General features: G+C 40.5%; 1 protein-coding gene across 4 annotated transcripts in view; it reads left to right on the top strand.

Annotated features, from left to right (window-relative positions):
* znfx1 (zinc finger, NFX1-type containing 1) overlaps nt 1-26483 on the top strand; it is a 43456-nt gene that overhangs the window by 3329 nt on the left and 13644 nt on the right. For 2 of the 4 annotated variants that reach the window (XM_055652426.1, XM_055652427.1), the window contains exons 2-10: nt 6065-6185; nt 6302-6331; nt 10058-11950; nt 13562-13693; nt 17174-17322; nt 18020-18160; nt 19304-19424; nt 24199-24440; nt 25505-25644. In XM_055652426.1, coding sequence (XP_055508401.1) covers nt 6080-6185; nt 6302-6331; nt 10058-11950; nt 13562-13693; nt 17174-17322; nt 18020-18160; nt 19304-19424; nt 24199-24440; nt 25505-25644 — 2954 coding nt within the window. In that variant the 5' untranslated portion in view covers nt 6065-6079. The remainder of the gene's footprint in view (nt 1-6064; nt 6186-6301; nt 6332-10057; nt 11951-13561; nt 13694-17173; nt 17323-18019; nt 18161-19303; nt 19425-24198; nt 24441-25504; nt 25645-26483) is intronic. The other 2 variants (XM_055652428.1, XM_055652429.1) reach the window with 1 other exon arrangement.

Below are 26483 nucleotides of genomic sequence, written 5' to 3'. Positions count from 1 at the left end.
AAATCCACACCCGGATCCTGAAGAGTGTTTCTGATCTGTTGGACAGGTGTTTGGGGGTTTTTCTTTATTACAGAGAGAATTCTTCTGTCATCAGCTGTGGAGGTCTTCCTTGGCCTGTCAGCTCCTTTGCAATTAGTAAGCTCACCCGTGCTCTCTTTCTTCTTAATGATGTTCCAAACAGTTGATATTTGTAAGCCTAAGGTTTGGCTGATGTCTCTATAACAGTTTTATTCTTGTTTCTCAATCTCATAATGGTTTCTTTAACTTTCATTAGCACAACTTTGGAGCTCGTTGATAAACAGCAATAAAGGATTCCAAAGGTGATGGAAAGACTGGTGGAAAGACTAGGTGCTGAGAGCTCTCTTATACCTGCATTAAGGAGGCAATTAAACACACATGAGCAATTACACACACCTGTGAAACCATGTGTCCCAAACATTATGGTGCCCTGAAATGGGGGAACTATGTATAAACACAGCTGCAATTGCTGCCTGGTGAAACCAAAAGTATAAAAATACCCTTTAATGAAATCTGACAATGTGCACTTTAACCACATATGGTTTCTTCTATTACAAATCTCAAACTGTGGAGTACACAGGCAAATAAATAAAGGATGAGTCTTTGTCCCAAACATTATGGAGGGCACTGTATATTACTTCATTTCACCAGTCATCTCCATGGCTTAGAATTCCTTTGGTTCCAACAACACACCAAAGACTCACAAGAGTCAAATTACTGTGAGTTTCATGATATGGAGGATAAACAATGATGAATTTTGCATAAACAATCAGGTTTCATATTTCTTAGTAGTTGAGAGGAGGCCTATCAATTTCAGGAATGAACGAAAAATTTAATTAGATTCTTCCGGGGTGCCAAATTCATCACTTGAACCACGTTGCATTGAATTTAAAAGAAGCTAAATATAAATTTGCCAGTTAGTGGCCCAAGATCCTCAAGCACTTTTGCATTTTTTGAGAGCAGTGCTCAATGTTTGGGACAGCTTGTAAAATTATCTGTTATCTAAATACCTCAATCTATCAAAATTATCTTGCCAGTTAAATACTTTATTGATTTATATAAATTATCTGTCATCTAAATATCAGGATCTGTTATCTGAATTATCTTGCCAGTTAACAACAAAGTATAGGTAGACACAGAGTACTGGAGTAACTCAGCGAGATTGACAGCATCTCTGGGCGAAGAAATGGGTGATATTTTGGGTCGAGACCCTTGAAATGTTACCCTTTCCTTCTCTCCAGAGATGCTGCCTGTCCCACTGAGTTAGTCCAGCATTTTATGTCTACCTTCGATTTAAACCAACATCTACAATTCTTTCCTAAACGACAAAGTATAGATCTGCCATCAATAAGCTTGTTATTAAAGAGACAAACTATCCTTCCACTTTTAATATTAAGCTCAACAACTAGATTGTATGAATATTTATTAACCAATGAAAGAAGATAAATATGAAGTCATAGAGTGTTGATACAGTGTGGAAACAGGCCCTTCGGCCCAACTTGCCCACACCGGCTAACATGTCCCAGCTACACTAGTCCCTCCAAACCTGTCCTATCTATGTACCTGTCTAACTGTTTCTTAAACGTTGGGATAGTCCCAGCCTCAAATACCTCATCTGGCAGCTTGTTCCATACACCCACCACCCTTTGTGTGAAAAAGTTACCCCTCAGATTCATATTAAATCTTTTCCCCTTCACCTTGGTCCTCTGGTCCTCGATTCCCCTACTCTGGACAAGAGACTCTGCATCTACCCAATCTATTCCTCACATGATTTTGTATATTCCTCTCATGATTTTGTAACACGCCAAAAATGTGAATAAGTAGTGCAGTAGGTATGTTGCAATTTTTATTTTGAAATGTTATTTTTTATTATGGTGAGCTCTCTTGTCTAGTTTTGTATCACATGACAAAAACACAACATGTTTTTTTTAATCAATTATGATGTTATGCAAGAGGTATAGGAGCTCAGACATAAGACAGAGAAGATTTATGTTCTGTTTAACAAAGGTATCCAAATATATTTGAGGATGGATTTGGGTGTTACAGTGAAATGTGCTTATTTGCAATTGGAATCATATTTTTCCTTTTTAAAGATCTTAGTTTGATATAATGGAAAATTTGTAACAAATATTTCTTGCCTTGTCAGGATTAATTTCCCCAGCAACATCACAACACTTTCACTGATGCAGTTAATTTGAGATTTTTATTTATTGACATTTAATGCTTTGATAATTTTAGTTTTTACAAATTCATAGGAAAACTTGATGATGGAATTAAAACTGAATAAGTTGCATCATTTTAAATCCACCATGTACAATATGAGCATGTCATCTGTTAAGATTTTAAGCAGGCCAATGTATTTGTGAAACATATCAAGTAGCCGACAGATTCAGATTTGAGATCTCTGTATTTAATTAGCTATTCCCATTCAGGACAAAATTACAGCTGTTGCAAAAGCACATTATTGCAAATAATGGAAGTCTGAAGGAAAAATAGAAAAATGCTGGAAACACTTAACAGGTCAGTCAGCAACCCTGTAGACAGAAACAGACTTACTATTTAAATATAACCTAAATTATATACATTGTTGCTGATGTACTACTTGCCCACAGAAGGCATTATGTGGAAAGAAAAATTCCCATTTGTGTGACAAGTCGAGAATAATCTTTTGCACCTAAGTAACCACCAACTCTTGGCCATTTTTGATATACCAGATGACTGCCATGGGACAGAACCTGTAGTGTAAAAGATACACAAAACACTGTAGTGTAAAAGACTGGGGTGGGGGGAAGAAAATATTAACTGCATAAAGTGTGCAAACGATTGTCATTAAAAAAAACCAATGAAAATGAACAATTAAGTATATTATTTTCCCATTATAATCTGTAACAAGGCTGGAACATTTGGCTTGTTAAACTGCCTGAGACGCACTGTTACAGCACAGCAAGAAGCCTCAGTTGTCCATTGTTATTCTGTGTGTCTTTGAAATTGTCCTGTAAATGTGTCAACATATAGTATTTGTGTACACCTTTCTGTCCTGTTAGATATAGAAATTGAATTGTAATTAATGTTCAGTGGCTTATATAGTACTCTGTGTACACTTTAGGGCCAATGCTTTGTTGAAAGTGAAACTGCGTTAACTTAGAAAAATGTAATTTTGTCTGTAATGTAAGAATTAAGTAAAAACTGAAAGTTTGATGCTCTTGTGTTGTATTAATGAGATATGCACAAAGGATTTGTATGATATGTTCAGTATTACTGATGTGATTAGAGAAGAGTGCTCTTTGAAGGAATTTTGTTTGAATTGTTTAACACAACACTCACACCATTTCTAGCTTGCAGAAAATAAAACCGTTTTTAAAAATAATATTTTGATTTTTTAATATTCTACTTCTTCTTTTGAATCCATCTTGTTACAAATGTTGAGCTCGCTGTCATCATTCGTCCTGAAAAGGACACAAGCTTCCAGCGACAATCAGTGGGAGCCATCACTTGTCGCAATAGATGATGGTGGTAGCAGAATTAGCTCAGATGCTTCCAGATTCCAGCCCCCGCTTCTGCTATGGGGCCATTTTTTTAATGTTCATTATGGAGATTAGGGCAAGAATGTGGTGGACAAATCCATCATTACTCTTATCTATCAAATCCTCTCATGTATCATAAAATTACTTAAAAAAAATTTCAATCTGCTCAAATGGGAGCTGGGCATACACTGGCAAATAGAAAGTATCCAGGGAAGGCCAGTCAGATGCATTGTACAGCTGCTAAGATGAGATACTACAGTAAGTTTGGAAGGCTACTTTGCAATCCTTGAAAGGCCATCCCTTCATGTATGGGAAAACTTTGGGCTTTCTATATTTTTGCATTTAATCTTAACAGCTCTGCGAGTTCCATACTTATCCAAGTGACACTGTCAGATTCTACCTTTCCTTAAACTTAAGTAAAAGCTATTAGCTAATAATTTATTACTGAAACTTGCTGTCCATCCATCAGAGAATACTTTTGCACTTTTTGAGTGAGGCTTGTGCATATGATACGATTCAATATGATATGATGGAACTTTATTAATCCCAGGAGGGAAATTGATCTGCCAACAATCATAAAACACAATATATGAAATTAAAGTGATAAATACCATGCAGGTATATTTGTCTTTTACATTCTGAAGGGTTTTCTGTATGATGTGTGTGAATGACCATTTTACATTTTTGTAATTGCAAACTGACATATTGATAATATGGATGTGAAATAACACACTTTTGTTAACTGGTATCACATTATGTTATTTGAACAACTGCCTGATGTTCTAGGAAGTGTTCCCATTAATGTGAAAGTAAGTTGATCCTTAATGAGGAAATAATTCTCGTAGGTCTAATTGTATTGTGCACACACAGTATTTCTCTGAGGCAGAGGGATTGTATGCTGCCAACAGAATTAGGAGGAATTTATTTTTTAAACAACTGAATCATATGTAAGAGTATATTAAAGAACCATACTTGGATTCATGACAACATACCAATCTTTTCTAAATTAAATATTTGTAAATACTGTTGGAAAAAGGAAGGGCATTCTTGTCATAGAGGGAGTACAGAGAAGGTTCACCAGACTGATTCCTGGGATGTCAGGACTTTCATATGAAGAAAGACTGGATAGACTTGGCTTGCACTCGCTAGGATTTAGAAGATTGAGGGGGATCTTATAGAAACTTACAAAATTCTTAAGGGGTTGGACAGGCTAGATGCAGGAAGATTGTTCCCGATGTTGGGGAAGTCCAGAACAAGGGGTCACAGTTTAAGGATAAAGGGGAAATCTTTTAGGACCGAGATGAGAATAACATTTTTTACACAGAGAGTTGTGAATCTCTGGAATTCTCTGCCACAGAATGTAAATGAGGCCAGTTCATTGGCTGTATTTAAGAGGGAGTTAGATGTGGCCCTTGTGGCTAAAGGGATCAGGGGGTATGGAGAGAAGGCAGGTACAGGATGCTGAGTTGGATGATCAGCCATGATCATATGGAATGGCGGTGCAGGCTTGAAGGGCCGAATGGCCTACTGCACCTATTTTCTATGTTTCTATACCCCCAGCAATGAGAGATTCTCAAATCTCAATAAAATAAAAAAAAAAACCTGATTAAACCCAATAACTTGGAACCAATCATTGAAATATCACATTGCTAGGTATTTTCTAAGAAATTATGAATTTTATTATTCAGCAAAAACCGTCCTCATGTGGTCCCCACTGTTTTCACTGTTAGGATGGTTAACATATGAAGTAACAGACCATATAATGTGGGAATGCCCAAGAAACAGTTCCTGGGGAATGCAGTCAGAGGGCATTGTTAGACTGTGAGGCTTGGATTGAGAGGAACTGTTGGGTAGGACATAAAGTGCTGGAGTAACTCAGCAGGTCAGGCAACATCTCGGGAGTACATGGGTAGGTGACATTTCGTGTTGAGACCCTCAGCCTACTCGAGCACTTTGTGTCCTTTTGTGTATTAACCAGCATCTGCAATTCTTTGTTTCAACATTAGGGTAGGATTCCAGTTATCCAGTAACAACCTTTGATATCCATTGGAACCCGGGACATGCAATTTGGAGAGGGATCTAACTTTGCATTTGGCTTAGTTTAGTTTAGAGATACAGCATGGAAACAGGCCCTTTGGCCCACCGAGTCCGCGCCGACCAGCGATCCCCGGATACTGCACTATTCTATTCACTTGGGACAATTTACAATTTTGCCAAAACCAAATTAATCTACAAACCTGTACATCTTTGGAATGTGAGAGGAAACCGGTGCAGGCGGGGAAAATTCATGCGATTACGGGGATAACATGCAAACTCCTTACAGACAGCCCCCATAGTCAGGATAGAACCCGGATCTCTAGCGCCATAAGGCAGCAACTCAACTGCTGCTCCATTGTGCCGCCCATTCTGGTGCTCTTTTACCAATTGCAACTTGCAATCTGTCTTTTCCGAAACGCAAGTCCTTACATCAGGTCTTAAAAATTTCCATTTGTTTTTGCTAAAGTTAAATTATGCCTTTTCAGACCAAGCTATTTCAAATGGATTTTGGACTCAGGTGGAACGACCGTGATGTTGAAAAGGACAATCCATTCAGGGAAGCAGCTGCAGCAGAACACCCAAGACGAAACCCTAGGAGGGGTGATGGTGAGAGATATTTTTTTGAAGATTGTAGAAATATCTTGAAATCTATATCTTGGATTTAGTTTTCTTTATCTTTACAATATCATTTTCTTCCTCCTCTCCTTCATGTCTTTCTGAAGTATTCACGATTTACCAAAGTAGGAAGGCAGGTAAGTGAACTGTGTCCAAGCTGTGATGATTGCTGCTTGAAGTTGGATTGGTACAGAGCCTGGGGGAATTGGAGAATTATCTTGGGAATGGTAGAAGACTTCAAGGAAAGAGCAGGACAGTGGGATTAGATTGGGGATATAGGCCAGTGAAATCGGGTAAGGCAGTGATCCTGCTGCCATGGTTGAAGAGGAATTAACCAAGGGCACAGTGATCACATCTGCTCTATTCCATGGTTTGGAGTGCAGTCACATGAGGAGTGATTGAGCCTGGATCTAAGTCGAAAGAAAAGCGTGCTTGAGAGGGTCACTGATGAGGGACTGTTTCCATTGCATGGAGGGTTAGGAGCTACAGTGAGAGCATGCAGGTTTGGTATTAGCTGAGTTGAAGAGCAATTTCTTCACTGAGAAGAAAGTCTCCAGAATTCTCCATACTGAATGGTCAAGAATGCTTTGCATGCTATATTCATGACTTAGATGTGGGACATGAAGGAAATTAAGGATTATTTCAATTGAACATAAGAAAGTGGACTAGATACAGAATCGGCCAGAATTGCATGGAGTGGAGGAGCAGGTATGGGATGCTGACTGGTCTATACTTGGACCTAGTTCAGGTGAAGCTGCTTCTGAATTATGTGGTGCAACTTTTCATCCTTGTAAAAACTCTAGCGAGTACAGGACCAGTCATCAAATGCACCTTATACAGTGCCCCACATGATGTTTGGGACAAAGACCCATCATTTATTTATTTGCCTCTGTACTCCACAATTTGAGATTTGTAATAGAAAAAAAATCACACGTGGTTAAAGTGCACATTGTCAGATTTTAATATTCCAAACTGTTCCAAACAGTTGATTTTGGTAAGCCTAAGGTTTGGCTAATGTCTCTAACAATTTTATTCGTGTTTTGATAGTCTCACAATGGCTTCTTTGATTTTCATTGGCACAACTTTTGTCCTCATGTTGATAAACAGCAATAAAAGTTTATAAAGGTGATGGAGAGACTGGAGGAAAGACTAGGTGCTGAGCAATTAAACACACCTGAGCAATTACAAATGCCTGTGAAGCCATATGTCCCAAACATGATGGTGCCCTGAAATGGGGGGTCTATGTATAAACACTGCTGTAATTTCTATATGGTGAAACCAAAATGTATAAAAATGGCCTTTAATAAAATATGACAATGTGCACTTTAACCACATATTGATTTTTTTTTTTCTAATACAAATCTCAAATTCTGTAGTACAGACGCAAATAAAGAAACAATGTTTTTTTGTCCCAAACATTATGGAGGGCACTGTACATTAACCCTGGGATCATTCTCGTACACCTCCTCTGGACCCTCTCCAATGCCAGTATATCCTGGAGCAAGTAAACAAAAACCTTAGACATAATGCCTCTTCTGATAGCACCAGGAACTAGTTCTATCAGAGTACTGCAGCACAATGTTAACTTGCAAACTACATTTCAAAAGCACAGGTTTCAGTTAAATACTGTTGTGCTACTTTTCTTGAATTTGGCACAAATTGACTTTCTGTCAAAAATAACCAGTGTCAGTTATTGACTGTTTCTTTATTCATATGAGGAAGGTTTTATATTTATTCCTCTTACAGCCAATCAGTCTTAACCTGTTTATAGCTTAAAATAACTTTTTAATCATTTTCATTTTTTTTGTATTATCCTCTCATGCTTGTGCTTCTCATTCTTTCACTGTTGACTTTTCTTTCCTAAAGTTTGAATTAGATTGGTGTGTTTGATTCAGAATGCAGTATAAGTTTGAGCTTGGATTTGTGAAACTATCCATTAAAATGTCTTTCTTGCTTACATTATCACAATATGTTTGATAGCAATTGGACAGCGATAGCCCAAGTAAAGAGGAAAACCTAGTCGAAAAGTCCCAGAAGGCTCAAGGTTACTAATGTAATGGATCTAATGGAAAGCAGAAGACTGAATTTCGTTCCTATATCACATGATCTTTGGAAACTTTAACATTTCAGATGGCTTTATCAGATCATTTCTGATCTAGACAGTTGCCTTGACACTTATTTGCAAATTTCCTCCCTCTAGATTCGCGTCTAGTAGCAGCGTTAGGTGCTCAGGCAGACGATGTAGACTTGAACAATATTATAAGATTGGACCATGGAATTGAGTCGAGCCAGTAATGGAGTGGCTGTTTGGTGGTTTAGTTTAGAGATATGGTGTGTAAACAGGCTCTTCGGCCCACGGAGACCACACTGACCATCAAGCACCCGTACACTAGTTATGAGTTCCATGTTCTCCCACTTTTCCATCCTGCACACTAGGGGCAATTTACAGAAGCCAACACACAAAACCGCGCGTTTTTGGAATGTGGGAGGAAACTGGAGCACCCGGACAAAACCCAGAGGGAGAAGATGCAAACTCCATACAAACAGCCCTCGTAGTCAGGATCGAACCTAGGTCTAACGCTGTACCAGTGTGCAGTCTGCAGCTCTGGGAGTAAAGAAGTTCTCATTGTTTCTTGGTCAACTTGCACACACTTGCCATTTCTAACAAAAGCAAAACATGCTGAAAGATCTCAGCAGGTCAGGCAGCATCTGGAAAGAACAACAGTCAACACTGAGGGTCTGTTGCCCTTTGACCAAACAGTTTGTTTTTATTTCCAATTTGCAGCATCTGCTTTAACAAAAAAAATCATTCTTATTTCATCCATTACTTTTTGTAGGACCATGGTTTGCACAGAAAGGTTCCTGTGCATGCGGACTCAATAACACCCAGCCTACTTTCAAAGGAGCTCATTGGCTGTGAAACATTCCCAACAAAGTGAAAGATCAAACACAAATGTTTACATTTTACTTGGTCTCTCAGCGATTTTGTCTCTCAATGCCATATCTAATAGTGGCATTACTCTAGAAGGGGCATACAGTTGTTAAATGTACGGTCAATAAACAAAAAAAGCTGTAGATTCGGAAACTGCAGTGTAATCAGTTGGGTAATTTGACCGGTTTTAATTGGGGAATGTAAAATTTGTTTGAAACTACCAACTATCCTGCAATTAATAATGCATATACTCTCAGCCCAGTTCTAATTTGGTGCTTGAATATTATCTTTCTTGGATTCTTTGGATGTGATTTGAATCCAAGAAAGATGATATTCTTCAGTTCCAAATAATGTTCTTCAGAATTAAAGGACATTCTTTCAGGAAGGAGATGAGGAGACATTTCCTGTCAGAGGGTGGTGAATGTGTGGAATTATTTGCCACAGAAGGCTGTGGAGGATAGTCAGTGGATATTTTTAAGGCAGAGATAGATAGATTCTCGATTAGTGCAGGTGTCAGAGGTTATGAGGAGAAGGCAGGAGAATGGGATTAGGAGGGAGAGATAGATCAGTCATGGTTGAATGGCGTAGTAGACTTGATGGGCTGAATGGCCTAATTCTACTCCTATCCCTCGTGACCTTGATCTAACATTGAGATACAAATTTAGAAGTGGGCTCTGATAGTATATGCATTCATAGTTGCAGTTTCAAATACATTTTATTTTCCCCAGCATATTTTTCAAAATTTGCATTATGCGCTGGCCTTCTCAAACTGACTGGACTTAGTCCTGAGTAACAAATAATTACACAATGAATTTGGGAACATTCTTTAAATTTTCAGTAAATAAGAAGGATAAGAGCCTTTAGAAAAGCAGATAGCAATACACAATTTGACCATGAAATTAAAGAATATTTTTCTTGTCCATATCTTTAGCCTCTGCAGAACGTGCTTTACCACAAGGACAGCACTATAATAGGAACCAGAGAAATGCTACAGGAGCACCAGACCGGAGAGGTGGAGCACATCCAAGGAGAGCACTTTCAACTCCAAGGCCAGGGGAACTGCTACCGACCAGAGAGTTTGGGGGAAGGTACCAAGAATGTAACTTTACTCCCAATCCGAGGCATACCAGCAAGAGGCAAAATGCTGGCAGAGCGAATCAAAGCGCAATTGATAGAGTCCCCGGAGCTCAGGGCAATCGCCCAGGTCCGCAGCAGGGTAAAAGGGATCAGCACCATGAACGTAGACAAGAGCCATGGAGAAGGAATGACCTCCCCGAAGGAGGAAGAGGAAGGCAGGCAGAAATGCAAGATAATCCACGCTTTCAGAGAAGATCTCATGATGAGCACATGAAGGACAAGGAACACTATGTGAGAAAGTTGGGTTATAAAACATTGGAGAATCTTTTGGATAAAGAGTCATCTGAAATTGTTATAACATTAGCTTGCAGCGCTGGCATGATTGACCTATTAAACCAACAACAATTAAGTATTGGTTTCATCCAACTTATTTGTAAGGTTTTGTGCAAGGCTTGCAAGTCTAAGACTGACCGTCAAAGCATTCAGCATCTTCTCGGTGTGGTAAAGGACTCTCAGTTTCTGAAGGTTCACTTGCCTCACTATGTGGTTCAGATGAGTATAGATTCAGTGCCTTCCCGGAGGGGGCAGTACCCTGAATATATTGAAAAAATTCTATTCTTGCTTCAGGAGTTAATAAGCATCTTCCCTGCCAGTTCAGTTCAAGAGGTGTCTATGGTAATCTTGGTACTGGAGCCCACAGTGAATAATCTAAGGGCTGCTGGTGTTTCCATTGGTGAAGAGATTGAAAATAACATGGAAAAGATCAAAAATATAATTCAACACCTGCAGCAGAGAAAGCGAGAAGGAACACTCAAAACTGACACCCTCATGATGCTAGACAATAAAGAAATGAACCCTGAAGACAACTACAGAACAATGACAATATACCCTACGTACAATGAGGTGCATCTTGAAGAGAGGCCATTTCTGCGACCTAATCTTATTACTGAAAAGTATGCGAATGCTGAGGTGTACCTTGACACCCATTTCCGTCTTCTAAGAGAAGACTTTGTGAGACCTTTGCGAGAAGGCATCTTAGATTTGCTTCATAATTATGATGTCAAGGGCCTCAGGAGGAAGAAATTTGATGACATCAGGGTATATTTGAACACACGCATCTTGGTTCCCCTCTGCTCAGCTAGCGGTGTTGGATATAAAGTTCAGTTTGACACGCAGCCCTTGAAGTGTATCCGGTGGGAGAACTCAAAGCGTCTGCTCTACGGCTCACTTGTGTGTTTGTCCAAAGACAACTTTGAGACCTTGCTCTTTGCAACGGTGTCAGATAGAGATCCGAAGAAACTTAAGGAAGGCATCGTTTATCTGTCCTTTAATGCACGAAGCCGACCATTGCTTGCTGAGGTAGAACCCTCAGATTGTTTCTTGATGGTGGAAACAACAGCCTATTTTGAAGCCTACCGTCATGTTCTCGAAGGACTGCAGGAGATACAAGCAGAAGATGTTCCCTTCCAGAAGTATATTGTCAATTGTAACACGGATATCCAGGCCCCAAAATACTTGAATTTCCATAGTCGCTATGATCTTGAGCCACTAATGAAGGAAAAATCCAAACGCTCTGAAACGACTGGAGACCTCTTTGAATTTTTGCACAAAAAGACCAAAATCAATGTACTTGACAATGCATCATGGCCTTCAAAGGAAGAGCTCAACTTGGATGATTCACAGATGCAAGCAATGGAGATGGCACTGACTAAGGAACTGGCCATCATACAAGGCCCGCCTGGAACAGGTATGCTCTGCAAGCCACATTTTATTTCTAAATTTAGTGTGTTGCATGCTGTAAAATATATATTTGTTCATGTTCTTTCTTTCCCTTCCAAACTTCCCACCCACCTCCTGTTTTGTGTTCTGTGCCTGAACCTTCCTGTGAGTTTAATCTGAGCCATAGGCTTGTGTTGTGTACATAGCTCTTGCAAAATACTAGTGTTCCTAGATGGTTACAGGAGATGAGCACAGTTTTACTGAATGCACATTGTACTGTCTCTTCTGAGCTTCCCATTGTGCAAAAGGAAAATGATTGTCCAGAGTTAAGTAGAGAGGAGGAAGAATAGCCTGATGGCTGGCTACAACTGAGGGCCTGCGGTCTGGTTTAGTTTAGTTTGGAGATACTGAGCGGAAACAGGGCCTGGCCCACCGAGTCCGCGCCGACCAGTGATCTCTGCACCCTAATACTATCCCACACACACTAGGGATAATTTACAATTATACCATGCCAATTAACCTCCAGACCTGTACTACTTTGAAGTGCGGGAGGAAACCAGAGATCCTGGAGAAAAACCCACACAGGTCAAAGGGAGAAAGTACAGACTCCATACAGATAGGCACCCGTAGTCACGATCGAAACCGAGTCTCTGTCGCTGTGAGGCACTAACTCTACCACTGCACCACCATGCCACCCTGATCAATGAGTTCAAACTATTCCCTCTTTTAGTTCAATATATTGTTCATTTAAAATGTCCTCTTATTGGCCAGTTCCTCAGAATCAAGAAGCCCCAGGACACTTTGCTCAGATCACTAGGTTTCTAGGGAGCATTATTTGGGTATCGTTAGTTAAGTGATGACTTCTATTCTCAAAGCAAATCTTGCTGCTTGATTCAGATTGCACAACATCTTCTGGCTGACCACAGGTTTTCCCATCCTTTGAACACCCGACCGATGTTCAACCCATACGCACAGATGAGTGTTTGGGAGACTGGCGGGATCGATTTGCCCGCTGCTACAAGGCACTGGCATCCTCTGCCGTGTGGGAACTTAGTTTGCCACTGCATTTCCAACTGCTGTTGTTGTTATGATCGGTTCATGGAAACTGAACTCTGCCGTAATCCAGGGAGGATCAGTGCTGATAAAAATTAAAGCTGAGTGCACCTGCAGTGGAAAAAAGCACAATCATGAGTTTCCAAGTACTGTTTTAATTGGAAAGCTGACTGAAGGAATCAGATATCCCAGATCTAACCAAGGTTTCCTTTACATTACAAAAATAAACTTATATTCAGTCTTGTAATGCATGCTTATGCCCCTGTCCCACTTAGGAAACCGGAACGGAAACCTCTGGAGACTTTGCGTCCCACCCAAGGTTTCCGCGCGGTTCCAGGAGGTTGCAGGTGGTTGCCAGAGGTTGCAGGCAGTGGAAGCAGACTGACAAAAACCTCCGGGAACCGCACGGATACCTTGGGTGGGGCGCAAAGTCTCCAGAGGTTCCGTTCAGGTTTCCTAAGTGGGACAGGGGCATTATTGTTTTACAATATGGAAAATGCTTCTGGAAGATTTATGGTAAATAGATGTCATTCATCGGTTACTAGTTTTCTTAAAACTTTGAATAACACCAATTTATCCTTTACAGGAAAAACCTATGTAGGGTTAAAAATTGTGCAAGCTCTCCTGCACAATGAGGAAACGTGGCAAGCATATTCACAGAAGTCTCCAGTCTTGGTGGTATGCTACACCAACCATGCACTTGACCAGTTTCTTGAAGGTAAGGTTCTGGTGTTTGTCAGCTTGAAATACGTTTTCAAATTATACTGCTTCTGAGTATGGTATAATGTTGTCTCTGTACTGTACTAGCTGTAAATCTTGTGACCTGGCTGCCATTGCAGAATTGAATGGCTGCGGCCAGTGACATAGAAAATTGAGTTGTGAGGTTATAGCCCATTTGTCAAATCACAGTTGTATAGGACTCTGAATTAAGGGCAGAACCTAACAGCTTCGGCCCAAGTGACTACTTCAGTTGACATTTCATACCCATTACATGAACCACTGCCACAGTAATTTTGTCTAATAATGCAAATCACATACTCACAATACCAATTCACTGTTCTGTAACATTATTTGAAATGTCCAAATGATACAAACTGTGTTCAGAGATTTTTACCCCAACCATCCAGTAACCACACAAACTTTCTGTTCTGTTTTCTTTTCCCATCTCTGAAAATCTTTGCTTGGGAATACTGCCATACGATGCAATATTTTTATGTACAACAGGATAGAATTTTTAAGAAAACCCCAATTACTAAATCTAATTGGATACTTCCAGATATTTGATCTGGGTCCTCTGTGATTTAAAAAAAAACCCCTGCTGATTCAGGTCTTTCTGGAGGGTGACTTAGCAGCAGGATCCACAATGTCAAAGGCTGCAGGCAAGCCTGGAAAGTGAGGATGAATAATTAACAATGTTTCATAAACATTCACAGAAGTGCTATCTCAGTAGTGTTTATATTGATGTACAATTTTAAGTTGAAGTGAGTTCGCAATAGATCAACTAATTGGCAACTCTATTACCCAATTCCTGCAGATGCAAGGAATTAATGGCCAACTGTCAGATGTACAGAAGGCCCAGTGGAGACAACAAAAAAAAAACAGATTTGACAGCAGGTGATAAAATCTGGTGAGAATGATCAATAAGGGCCTAAGTCAGTTTACCTTGACAATGGACTGAACACGAACTAAGCTCTGGACCACTGTGATAGCTGGCCAACTTGTGTACATTTCTGCTCCCTGTACTGTAGCAAGGAGATAGTTATCAGAAAACCAGTGCAGTGTAGGTTAACTGTATTGATTTCTGGCATCAGGCGGTTGAGGAGAGATTGAATAAGATTAGTGTTTACTTGCTCAAGATCAGAAGAATGAGAGTTGACTTCATTGAGCCAAATAAGGTGTTGAAGGCAATGGGCAGAATGTAGGATCATGGAGTTGTGATAAAGTGCAGAAGGGAGTCAATGGCCCAGTCTGCATCTTCTGTTTTGTGGAGCAGTCCAATTAGATCCATCCCCTAACTCTCTCCCATTTCCCGTAATTATTTTTTTATTTCAAGTTATTTTTTGAAAACTATTGTTGACTCTGGTTGCATCGCCATAGCAACCATTATGATATAGAAACATAGAAATTAGGTGCAGGAGTAGGCCATTCGGCCCTTCGAGCCTGCACCGCCATTCAATATGATCACGGTTGATCATCCAACTCAGTATCCCGTACCTGCCTTCTCTCCATACCCCCTGATCCCCTTAGCCACAAGGGCCACATCTAACTCCCTCTTAAATATAGTCAATGAACTGGCCTCAACTACCCTCTGTGGCAGAGAGTTCCAGAGACTCACCACTCTCTGTGTGAAAAAAGTTCTTCTCATCTCGGTTTTAAAGGATTTCCCCCTTATCCTTAAGCTGTGACCCCTTGTCCTGGACTTCCCTAACATTGGGAACAATCTTCCTGCATCTAGCCTGTCCAACCCCTTAAGAATTTTGTAAGTTTCTATAAGATCCCCTCTCAATCTCCTAAATTCTAGAGAGTATAAACCAAGTCTATCCAGTCTTTCTTCATAAGACAGTCCTGACATCCCAGGAATCAGTCTGGTGAACCGTCTCTGCACTCCCTCTATGGCAATAATGTCCTTCCTCAGATTTGGAGACCAAAACTGTACGCAATACTCCAGGTGTGGTCTCACCAAGACCCTGTACAACTGCAGTAGAACCTCCCTGCTCCTATACTCAAATCCTTTTGCAATGAAAGCTAACATACCATTCGCTTTCTTTACTGCCTGCTGCACCTGCATGCCTACCTTCAATGACTGGTGTACCATGACACCCAGGTCTCGCTGCATCTCCCCCTTTCCCAATCGGCCACCATTTAGATAATAGTCTGCTTTCCCATTTTTGCCACCAAAATGGATAATCTCACATTTATCCACATTATACTGCATCTGCCAAACATTTGCCCACTCTCCCAGCCTATCCAAGTCACCTTGCAGTCTCCTAGCATCCTCCTCACAGCTAACACTGCCCCCCAGCTTCGTGTCATCCGCAAACTTGGAGATATTGCCTTCAACTCCCTCATCCAGATCATTAATATATATTGTAAATAGCTGGGGTCCCAGCACTGAGCCTTGCGGTACCCCACTAGTCACTGCCTGCCATTGTGAAAAGGACCCGTTTACTCCTACTCTTTGCTTCCTGTTTGCCAGCCAGTTCTCTATCCACATCAATACTGAACCCCCAATGCCTTGTGCTTTAAGTTTGTATACTAATCCCAAAGATGTGGAAGAATAATGCTGGAAAAAAAAGGAAAATAGTGGAAATACTCAACATCATCTGTCAGAGGCAACAATTATTATGAAGTTGATGCCAATTAAACATTAGCTGCATATCTCCATGTCTATGTAAACAAGGGCACTTTTCAAATTACATCAACTCTGACATTAACCTCTCCTGCCACCAGAAGAGTTATGTTTGGAGTATCATAAGATTCTCTCTCTTTCTATTTGTAACTAAATGATTTGTTTCTGAGAGGGAATCTGTGAGAATGAATCACCACATACTTGTACGTGGTTCTTTCTGACCTCCATGGCTCATAGGTAAAATTGGCAGGACCACATGATAGACCTCCACTGTCACCATTTTCACCTCTTGGTTTTTCAGGTACAACTGTCACCTTACCTCTGATCTCTGTGATGGGCCTATGCATGCCTTTGAACACATACATAGCACTTGGACCAAATAAACCAAAGAAAATAAATCCCCATCATGTACTCAATCCACCTCAATTGCATCACCAATCAGTTAAACTTAATCGCGGTGTTTAAAGTCTGAATTTCAAACCTTTTCTCAAACTTTAGCACTTTGAGTGCAACATCAATATTCCACTCACTCCAAAGTGCATATATCCTTCCTGAAATGGGATATTCAGAATGGAATGCAATTCATTTATAAAGTGTAACATAATTCCCTCTCTCTCGGCTTTGTTTATTTTGCATGGCATTTCCAAGGCTAATCCAACAGAATTACACTAATAACAACACTAACACTAAAGTACTGGATGCCACAGAATGTGAACCCAGAATGTTAGAAAGTTCTTCCAGAGAATGTGGGATGATTGTACACGGGTAGTAGACAAAGACCCCACCATTGTCCTCTCGGGCTGAAAGAGGAGAACCTTGGCCAAATAAACTTGCTTTTGTTTTGTTCAGGTATCTATGGATTTCTGCATACTGGTCTGGTCAGGGTGGGTGGAAGGAGTAACAGCGAACTACTGAAAAGATTCACCCTGAAGGAACTGAGGAATACCAGGGATTTCAGAAAAAAACTCCCTCAGCACCTGCGAGGAGCCTATTTTGAAGTAAGATTGCAATATGTATTTGGGTTCTTAGTTAGTCGCTGGTAACTGATAATTGATTGTTAATTAGTGTGTACTACTGGGGAAATCAAAATTTAGAGGTTTTTCACTAACTTCCCTGAGATTTTCAATTGATATGCCCCCCTGTCTCTACATTAATCTTCATATTCAACACACTGTCCCAGTAACCAAAGCATTGCTATTTGGTCCGTAACTTGCCTTACGTTCTTCTTCTTCTTGCGTATGGCGTGCACAGCCTAAAGTTGTAGGACAACTTGTTCTATTTGATCTTATTTGATTGTGCACACCAGGTTGATTGCATTCGTCGAAACAGTGAAGGTTGCAATCTCCCACCCCCATCAATAGGATAAATGGAGCATGTAGGAGGAGAGAAAGAGAGAGAGAGTTTAGGGGTGGAGTAACTAAAATGAGATTGTCGGAGAGAGAGTTTTACTTTTCTTTCTTCACTCTCTTGCACTGTCTTTCTCCCTTCTCTATCTTTTGTTTTTCCTTCCCTTTGCTCTAACCCCTTTTCCATTTCTCTCTTGTCCATTCCATCTTCCCACCACTGTTAAGCTATGGCTATCTTGTATTTTAGTTGTACATCTTCCCTGGCCAATAAAGCAGCACTGAAATCCCATGTCTTGAAATGAATATTAGCAACATTTGCATGAAGTAAATTATCTATAAATTATTACAGGTAACGAATCAGATGAGAGAATCTGAGCAAAAAATTTGCACCGCAGCAAGACATTTGGAGTGCACAACACAAGGAGTTCTTCATGAACAGTATTTGGAAAAATACATAGCAGGACACTGGAACAGCATGCAGAGTGGACTGGTATGTGCAGTACTGTATATCCTAGCTATTCTACTATTTTTCTCCATTTACAATCTTGTGAAGGTGTGGTTCCATAAATCCCAGTATGCTTTATCATTTTGAACAAATGATTATTCATCATATGGGTCAAAGGTGGTGAATCTGTGGAATCCATTGCCACAGAAGGCTGGAGCCCAAGTCAATAACCATATAACAATAACAATTACAGCACGGAAACAGGCCATCTCGGCCCTACAAGTCCGTGCCGAACAACTTTTTTTCCCTTAGTCCCACCTGCCTGCACTCACACCATAACCCTCCATTCCCTTCTCATCCATATGCCTATCCAATGTATTTTTAAATGATACCAATGAACCTGCCTCCACCACTTCCACTGGAAGCTCATTCCACACCGCTACCACAATGGATATTTTTAAAGCAAAGATAGATAAATTCTTGATTAGTACGGGTGTAAGTGGTTATGGGGAGAAGGCAGGAGAATGGGGTTAAGAGAGAAAGATAGATCAGCCATGATTGAATGGCGGAGTAGACCTGATGTGCCAAATGGCCTCATTCTGCTCCTATCACTTATAAACATGGATGTAGTAAGCATATTTCCTGACCGTCCTTAAATGGCATCAAGGATGGGTATCATGGCATATGGGTTTTTCTTGAGCATCCATTTCAATGAAAGCATAACTTCTATAATGCTCTATTGAACATTTCAATGCCATAATTCATTTAAAATACCGATATGAGTGTTTATATGGACTTTGGCCAGCTATAGCTGGACAATAGCGCCAAAACCTGGCTATTTTTGAATATGGTCTCAGTGTGTTGTCTCTATACATCCTGTACTTAATCTGGGATTGTATTTATGTATGGCAATAATTTTATTGAACAGTAAAAATAATTTGACTCTACCTTGGTACATATGACATTAAAGAACCACTGAACCATTGAACCATTGACATTCCCTTTACACGTGGCTCGAGCATGAAGGGCATTATGCTTAAAACAATGATTGTTTCTCTGATTTGCTGATAGTTTCCAGCATTTTCTGTTTTTAACCATACACTTTAATTTAATTTTATATGTTTTTAACCATAGTCTTTCCTTTCATGGTTAATATTGCTGGTTTTACTGAATGTTTTAATTTTGCAGATTTTTGATCATATGCTATTACCTAGAGGAAGGCATTCAATAATCTTAGAGTGGCTGGGCCTTGGCTTCATGGGTGTGAGTGAAATTCCAGGGGCATCACCTCTAAACACGGAACATGCAGGTAATAAGTTGTCCTGATTTTATTAATGCAACTCTTTGATTGTAACATAAAATTAATAATTTTTTCCATTACCTTCACACCCAGTTTGCTTGTCACAATACATTTAACCACTTAATATGATCCTAGTTTTAGTTTAAATCGAAGATAGACACATATTGCTGGAGTAACTCAACGGCACAGGCAGCATCTATGGAGAGAAGGAATGGGTGATGTTTTGGGTCGTGTCCCTTCTTCAGACAGGTTAGGGATAAGGGAAATGAGAGATATAGACCATGATGTAGAGAGATAATGAACAATGAATGAAATATTTACAAAAAAAGTAACAATGATAAAGGAAACAGGCCATTGTTAGCTGTTTGTTGGGTGAAAATGAGAAGCTGTTGCAACTTTGGTGGGGGAGGGATAGAGAGAGAGTGAATGCTGGGGCTACCTGAAGTTAGAAAAAATGAATATACTGTACCACAGGGCTGTAAGGTGCCCAAGCAAAATATGAGATGCTGTTCCTCACTCTGACAATGGAGGAGACCTAGGATAAAAAAGTCTGTGTGGGAAGGGGAATTAAAATGTTTTGCAACCGGTAGACCAGGCAAGTTCAGGCGGACCGAGTGAAGGTGTTCAGCGAAACGAACGCCCAGTCTACGTTTGGTCTCACCGATGTATACAATTTCACATCTTGAACAACAGATACAGTAGATGAGGTGGGAGGAGGTACGTTAATCTCTGCCTAACCTGAAAGGAATGTTGGGGTCAGGTGTTGCATCTTCTGTGATTGCAGTGGAAGGTACCTGGGGAGGTGGTGGTTTTGGTAGGAAGGGATGAGTTAAACAGGGAGTTGCGGAGGGAATGGTCTCTCAGGAAGGCGGAAAGGGGTGGAGATGGAAAAATATGACTAGTGGTGTCGTGGTTTTCAATTCTCGAATTAATTCAGGCCACGCGGAGAATTCTTCAAGAAGTTTAAACTTTTATTTGCAAACAAAAGTTGGATCCCCCCCATGTCATCAGTCCACGTGGAACTCTCTGAGTCACAAACAAAGGATCATCTCTTTTTATACAATTTTCAACTCTGCATGCCCCACCCCTGTTACATTTCCATATCCAATCATTTTCCACCATTCCCTCATCAGCCAATCACTTGGTACCACTTATCTCCTCCTTCCCAGTACATTTCCATATTTGCAACTGATGTAGGTAGTCACATGACTTCCTCATGTGGCCCCTCAACTGCCATGTGCTCTTAAATTATTTGTTCAGTCGTTTTATTCCAAGAAAGTGATATCCAAGAAAAGTGGACAATTCCCAGAACCCACTTCTCAAAATATAAGAGATACAATGGTCACTCAATTTATATAAACAAGACATTGTTCCCATTAAACTCTATATGTCTTGGGGAAGAATGTTACCTCTTAAACTACTAAACTAAACACAGGGGTCTAATGTTTATAATCCTAATTAAAGCACAATATATTCCCCAGATGATCTCATTATAATTCACATAGTTAAACTAACATTACCTTGTATTATAAACCTGAAAGGTATGAATTTGCTCTATCTTTGCAAACACACACCTCCTGTCTCCAGCACACAGGGGTCGTATAAATGTCACATTTGACAAATGACAATTGCTTCTTGGCTAGCTCACACACCCTCCCCCTTTCTTGTTATCTCTAGGGGTTGACATTCCAACCTCATCTTTGGGCCTCTTTTTATGGCTTTGCTTTCACACTGACAGCATTACTCAAAAGAATGTTTACATCTGCAGACCACTGACTTATCTCAGATCAAAACAAAGTTACTTTCTTGGATACATATATATATAAATAAAAGATACAACCTGCTCAAATGTATCACCTCTTATCTCAACATATGTGTAATTAAACGTATCAAACTTAATACAGAATCCATTATTATTCCAGCCTTGTGGTCTTGGATGTATAACCAGTCCATAAATCCTGAGTCATGTCATTACAACACTTCACAAGAATGAGACATCGAGAAAGAGCAAATGACCTGTGACCAAATGGCCTGAGAGACCCACTGCCTAATCAGACTTTTTAAGACATAACTTCTTTTCAATACAAGATTATATAAAATACATTTAATATAATATATACTATAGTGGTAGGGTCCCGTTGAAGGCGGTGGACATTTTTGAGGTTTATGTGTTGTATGTGATGGCTGATGGGGTGAAAGGTGAATGGCAGATGCAACATAGATGGAGGAATTTTGAGTAGGGGATAGAGTCTTTGCAGGAAGCAGGGTGGGAAGAAGTGTAATCGAGATAGTTGTGGGAGTCGGTGGGTTTGTAATACACGTCAGTCGATAGTTTGGTTTAGCTTCGAGATACAGTGGGCCGGCCCACCGAATCTGTACTGACCAGCGATCCCTGCACATCAACACTATCCTACACGCACTAGAGACAATTTACACTTATACCTAGCCAATTAACTTCCAAAGCTGTACGTCTTTGGAGTGCGGAAGGAAACCAACAATTTCAGAAAAAACCTAGGCAGTCATGAGTAGAACGTACATGCTCCGTACAGACAGCACCCGTAATCGGGATCGCACCCGGGCTTCCGGCGCTGTAAGGCAGCAACTCTTCCCTCTGTGCCACCGTGCTGCCCGCTTAATGATAAAACCATTTAACATGTACATACAAATTGACTACTGGAATATATCACTCGGTGAAGCAGAATGTTATGGGTGTACTGTCATTGCACCCATTGGGAAAAAGGAGGAATGGGACACTGCTTTTAGATGATCAGCCATTATCATATTAAATGGCGGTGCTGGCACGAAAGGCCTACTTCTGCACCTATTTTTCTATGTTTCTAACCTATAGAGTTGTGATCACTGTTCCTAAAATACTCTTCCACTGACACACTAGTCCCTGACCAACCCCTTTTCCCAGTACAAGTCCAGTATGGTCTCTCCTCGAGTTGGACTATTCACATATTATTTCAGGAAATCCTCTGAGATATACCTAACAAATTCTCTTGCACCCAACCCTTTGGCATTGAGTATGTTCCAGTTATAATTAGGGAAGCTAATGTTCTCCATAAAGTGCCACATAAAAAGATTACTGCATCAGATAGTAGTGCACAGTTAGTGATTATATATTGGCATAGATAGGGGAGTGGCTGGTTGACAGAAAATAGACCAAGGGTAACTGGGCCAGCTATGCCCAAGAAAGTCCAACCTGCAGTTAGCCATCCGTACATGCATGCTATTTGTTGTTTTGTTTTGTGCACTGGGGCATCCAGAACCCCTTGTACTATAACTATAATACAAGCCTAGATAAAATGGACGTGGAATGGATGTTTCCAGTAATGGGAAAGACCAGAAACAGAGAGCACAGCGTCAGAATAAAAGGACATACCTTTAGAGTGAAGATTAGGAGGAATTTCTTTAGCCAGAGAGTGGAGAATCTGGAATTCATTGCCATAGATGGTTGTGGATGCCAAGTCATTCGGTATTTTTAAAGCAGAGATGGATAGGTTCTTGATGAGTAAGGGCATCAATACTATAGTTATGGGGAGAAGATGGGAGAATGAGGTTGAGGGAGAAAATTAGATCAGCCACGATCGAATGGCAAAGCAGACTCTATGTATTGTATGACCTAATTCTGCTCCAAAGTCTTATGGTCTAACATTTTGTAGTCTTGCTCCATTTATATAAAACTTGCTTTATTATTCTTGATTCCAAACTAGATAGTGTCACGTTATCTGACATTATATGTGATTTGCCCACTTCTGCTCCACTCACTTGACCTTTCTCCCTTGGCTGGCTCCTTCTCATAACTTGCTTGCCACATGTCTTTGTAACATCAGCAAATGTGGCTATTGTATACATGGCCCTTCATTTTTTTTAAATTATTAATATAGACTAGAATTAGCTGAGGCTCCAGAATGATCCCTGTGGCAGGCAATGATATACTGAGTAGCAATCTGAAAATGACCCAGTTACCCTTATTCTATTTTCTGTCAGTCAGCCACTCCCCTGTCTATGCCAACATATTATTACTAACTGTGCACTCCTATCTTGTGCAGTAATCACTTTATGTGGCACTTTATTGAATGCCTTCTGGGAAACCAAATATATTGCACCGACTGGATCCTCTTTATTCATTGGTTTTTTTTCACCCTGAGGGAAATCTAAAAGATATTGTCAAAAATGATTTCTCCATTATAACATTAGATTGACTGCTTGATTATTATCGATGCCAGTGAATTAATTTACTGCCTTCTCAAGGAAAGAAGTGCTGTTACCACACAATGGTGTTTGGATGGTGAGATGTCTCAGGATTGATGCAAGGAAAACATTCTTCAGAGGGAGATAGACACAAAATGCTAGAGTAACTCACCAGGACAGGCAGCATCACTGGTGAGAAGGAATGGGTGACGTTTTGGGTCGAGACTCTTCTTCAGACTCTTCTCCAGAGATGCTGTTTGGCCCGCTGAGTTACTTCAGCATTTTGTGTCTATCTTTGGTTTAAACCAGCATCTGCAGTTCCTTCCTACACATTCTTCAGAGGAATCTAAGTGCAGAATTTCCAATTCTCTACTGCAGAGGGATGTAGGAGATTAATCTTTCATTACATTCAAGCTGGAGATAGATGTATGTATGGCCTCAGCATTAAAATTAAATAACTTGAGTTTGATAGAAACTGGGAGGTGAGATACACTGGGAATTTTTTCATTGACTGGGAGAGCAGACTCTATATTCTGTTCCTATTCCTTGCCTTCTAAAATGTAATTGAACCAAGGTTTGTGTGCAGATGGACAGGAGGATGAAGATGAGGTTGAAGGTGAGGAGGAGGAAGAAGATGAGTTGATTCATATCCCCGAGGAAGCAGAACTCATTCAGGCGGAGAGAGTGATTGATGGCAACGAGCTGAAAATGAGGAACAGGAAGAAAGAAGATGCTGATATTGCTGAACTGGCAAATACATTGCTAGCAATGAATCTTAACAAAAAGGGAAATCGGGGAGCACAACCCATGAATGATGAAGGCTGGATCGTAAGTCTAAAAGTTCAGAAAGTGATCTTTTCACTAAGTTATAAATGATTTAAATTACTAATGCTTATGTCATCAGCAAGCAATATATAATATTTCTGTGTAAATTCAACAGAGTACAAATTGTGAACCAGTTTAGTTTCGAGATACAGCAAGAGAAACAGCTCCTTTGGCCCATCAAGTCCACGTCGATCACCTGTTCACACTATGTTATCCCACTTTCTCATCCACTCCCTACACACTAGGGGCATTTTACAGAGGCCATTTAACCTACAAAACCGCATGTCTTTGGGATCTGGGAGGAAACAGCAACACCCAGAGGAAGCACACATGGTTACAGGGAGTACGTGCAGCCTCCACGAAGACAGCACCATTGATCAGGATCAAACCTGGGTCTCTGGTGCTGTGAGGCAGCAGCTCTACCAGCTGCGCCAGTGTGCCACCCTAATTCAGCAGAGTACAAATTATAAATCAGTGTTGGTCAGAAAAGTCTGGACTTGTGGAGGGGAAATTTTGGGAATATCGTAGACTAATTTGACACAGAAACAGGCCTTTCAGCGCAACTTGTCCATTCTGACCCAGATGCTCGATCTAAGGTAGTCCCGTTAACCTGTGTTTGGCCCACACCCATAAGTCATGAGACCAGCACATATAAGGGTGACAGGGTGGCACGTCAGTAGAGTTGCTACCTTACAGCACCAGAGGCCCAGGTTTGAGCTTGACTATGGGTGCTGTCTATACGGAGTTTGTATGTTCTCCCCGAGACCTACGCGAGTTTTCTATGGGTGCTCCAGTTCCCTCCCACACTCCAAAGACAAACAGGTTTGTAGGCTCAATGGCCTGGTAAAATTGTAAATTGTCCCTTGTGTGTAGGACAGTATTCATGTGCAGGGATTGCTGGTCGGCATGGACTCGGTGGGCCGAAGGGCCTGTTTCCACGTTCTATCTCTAAACGAAACTAAACGTGAACTCTTCTGTATTCCCAAATGTTGCTTTATATTTCAAAATAATTTCTTCATGTGGCTCTTCAGTCCTGCTCTTAGCACAGTGTTCTTGCTTTTAAACAGCAACCACGCGAACAGAAGAAGAAAATGAAAAAGAAAGCAAAGGGGGAATTGCAGAAGAGCGGCATTATGACTGCAGCGGAGCAGAAAAAAATCACCAATATCTGGCTGCTTCCTCTCAAGGATAGATGGCGTCTTTACAGGTGAGAGGATGCACATTGTCCTCAACATCAATATTTTGTGTCCCATTCTAAAACCAATAAACTGCAGAAAATCTGAATTAAAAGCAGTAAATGCTGTAAATTCAGCAGTTGAGACATCATCTGCAGAGAGCGAGTACTAATATTTTGAGTAGATGATCTGATGAAATGTCACTTACCTGAAGTGTTAAATTTTTTCCCCTTTCTGTAGATGCTGCCTGAGTATTGTCAGAATTTTCTGTTTGCACTTCATGTTCTAATTTGTGTGTGCTGCCTGAGTATTGTCAGAATGTGTGTGTGTGTGTGTTTCTGTGTGTGTGTGTGTGCGCACGCATGTGCATGTTTGTTTTTGTTGTTAATTAATTCCATGGTGCTTTTGAAAACAACTCTTTCTGCCACTTCTGTGAAGAAATGGTGCAATGCTGCCCATCGTGTTCTGTTGTCAACAAAGTGGATGCACTGGGACTATTGTCACAGTAGGTCGCCAAAGATTGCTTCACTTGTGGACTCTTGATACAAAGAATCCCAAAGAGACTTGTCAGGGTGGATGTGGAAAGTATGGTTCACCTTCTTGAAGAATCTAGTACTAGGAGTCGCTGTTTTAAATTGGACAACATCTTCTGAGAATTGTGAATCTTTGGAAATCATATCCACAAAAGTTTGGTGAAAGCAGAGACCTTGAACATTTTCAAAGCAGAGGTAGATAGATTCTTGATAAACAAGAGGCTGTAGTTTGCCATGAGTAGGCACGTGTGCGCTAGCAAGGACTTTATTAAGTGGTCAAATGCATCAGAGAGACTGAGTGCCTCCTCCTTTATATATGAAGCAGTGTGCCCATGGGG

The sequence above is a fragment of the Leucoraja erinacea genome, chromosome 21, assembly GCF_028641065.1.
Source record: "Leucoraja erinacea ecotype New England chromosome 21, Leri_hhj_1, whole genome shotgun sequence".
Classification (NCBI taxonomy): domain Eukaryota; kingdom Metazoa; phylum Chordata; class Chondrichthyes; order Rajiformes; family Rajidae; genus Leucoraja; species Leucoraja erinaceus.
The sequence above is the reverse complement of the archived record's forward strand: the minus strand, read 5'-3'. Positions and strand labels throughout refer to the sequence as shown.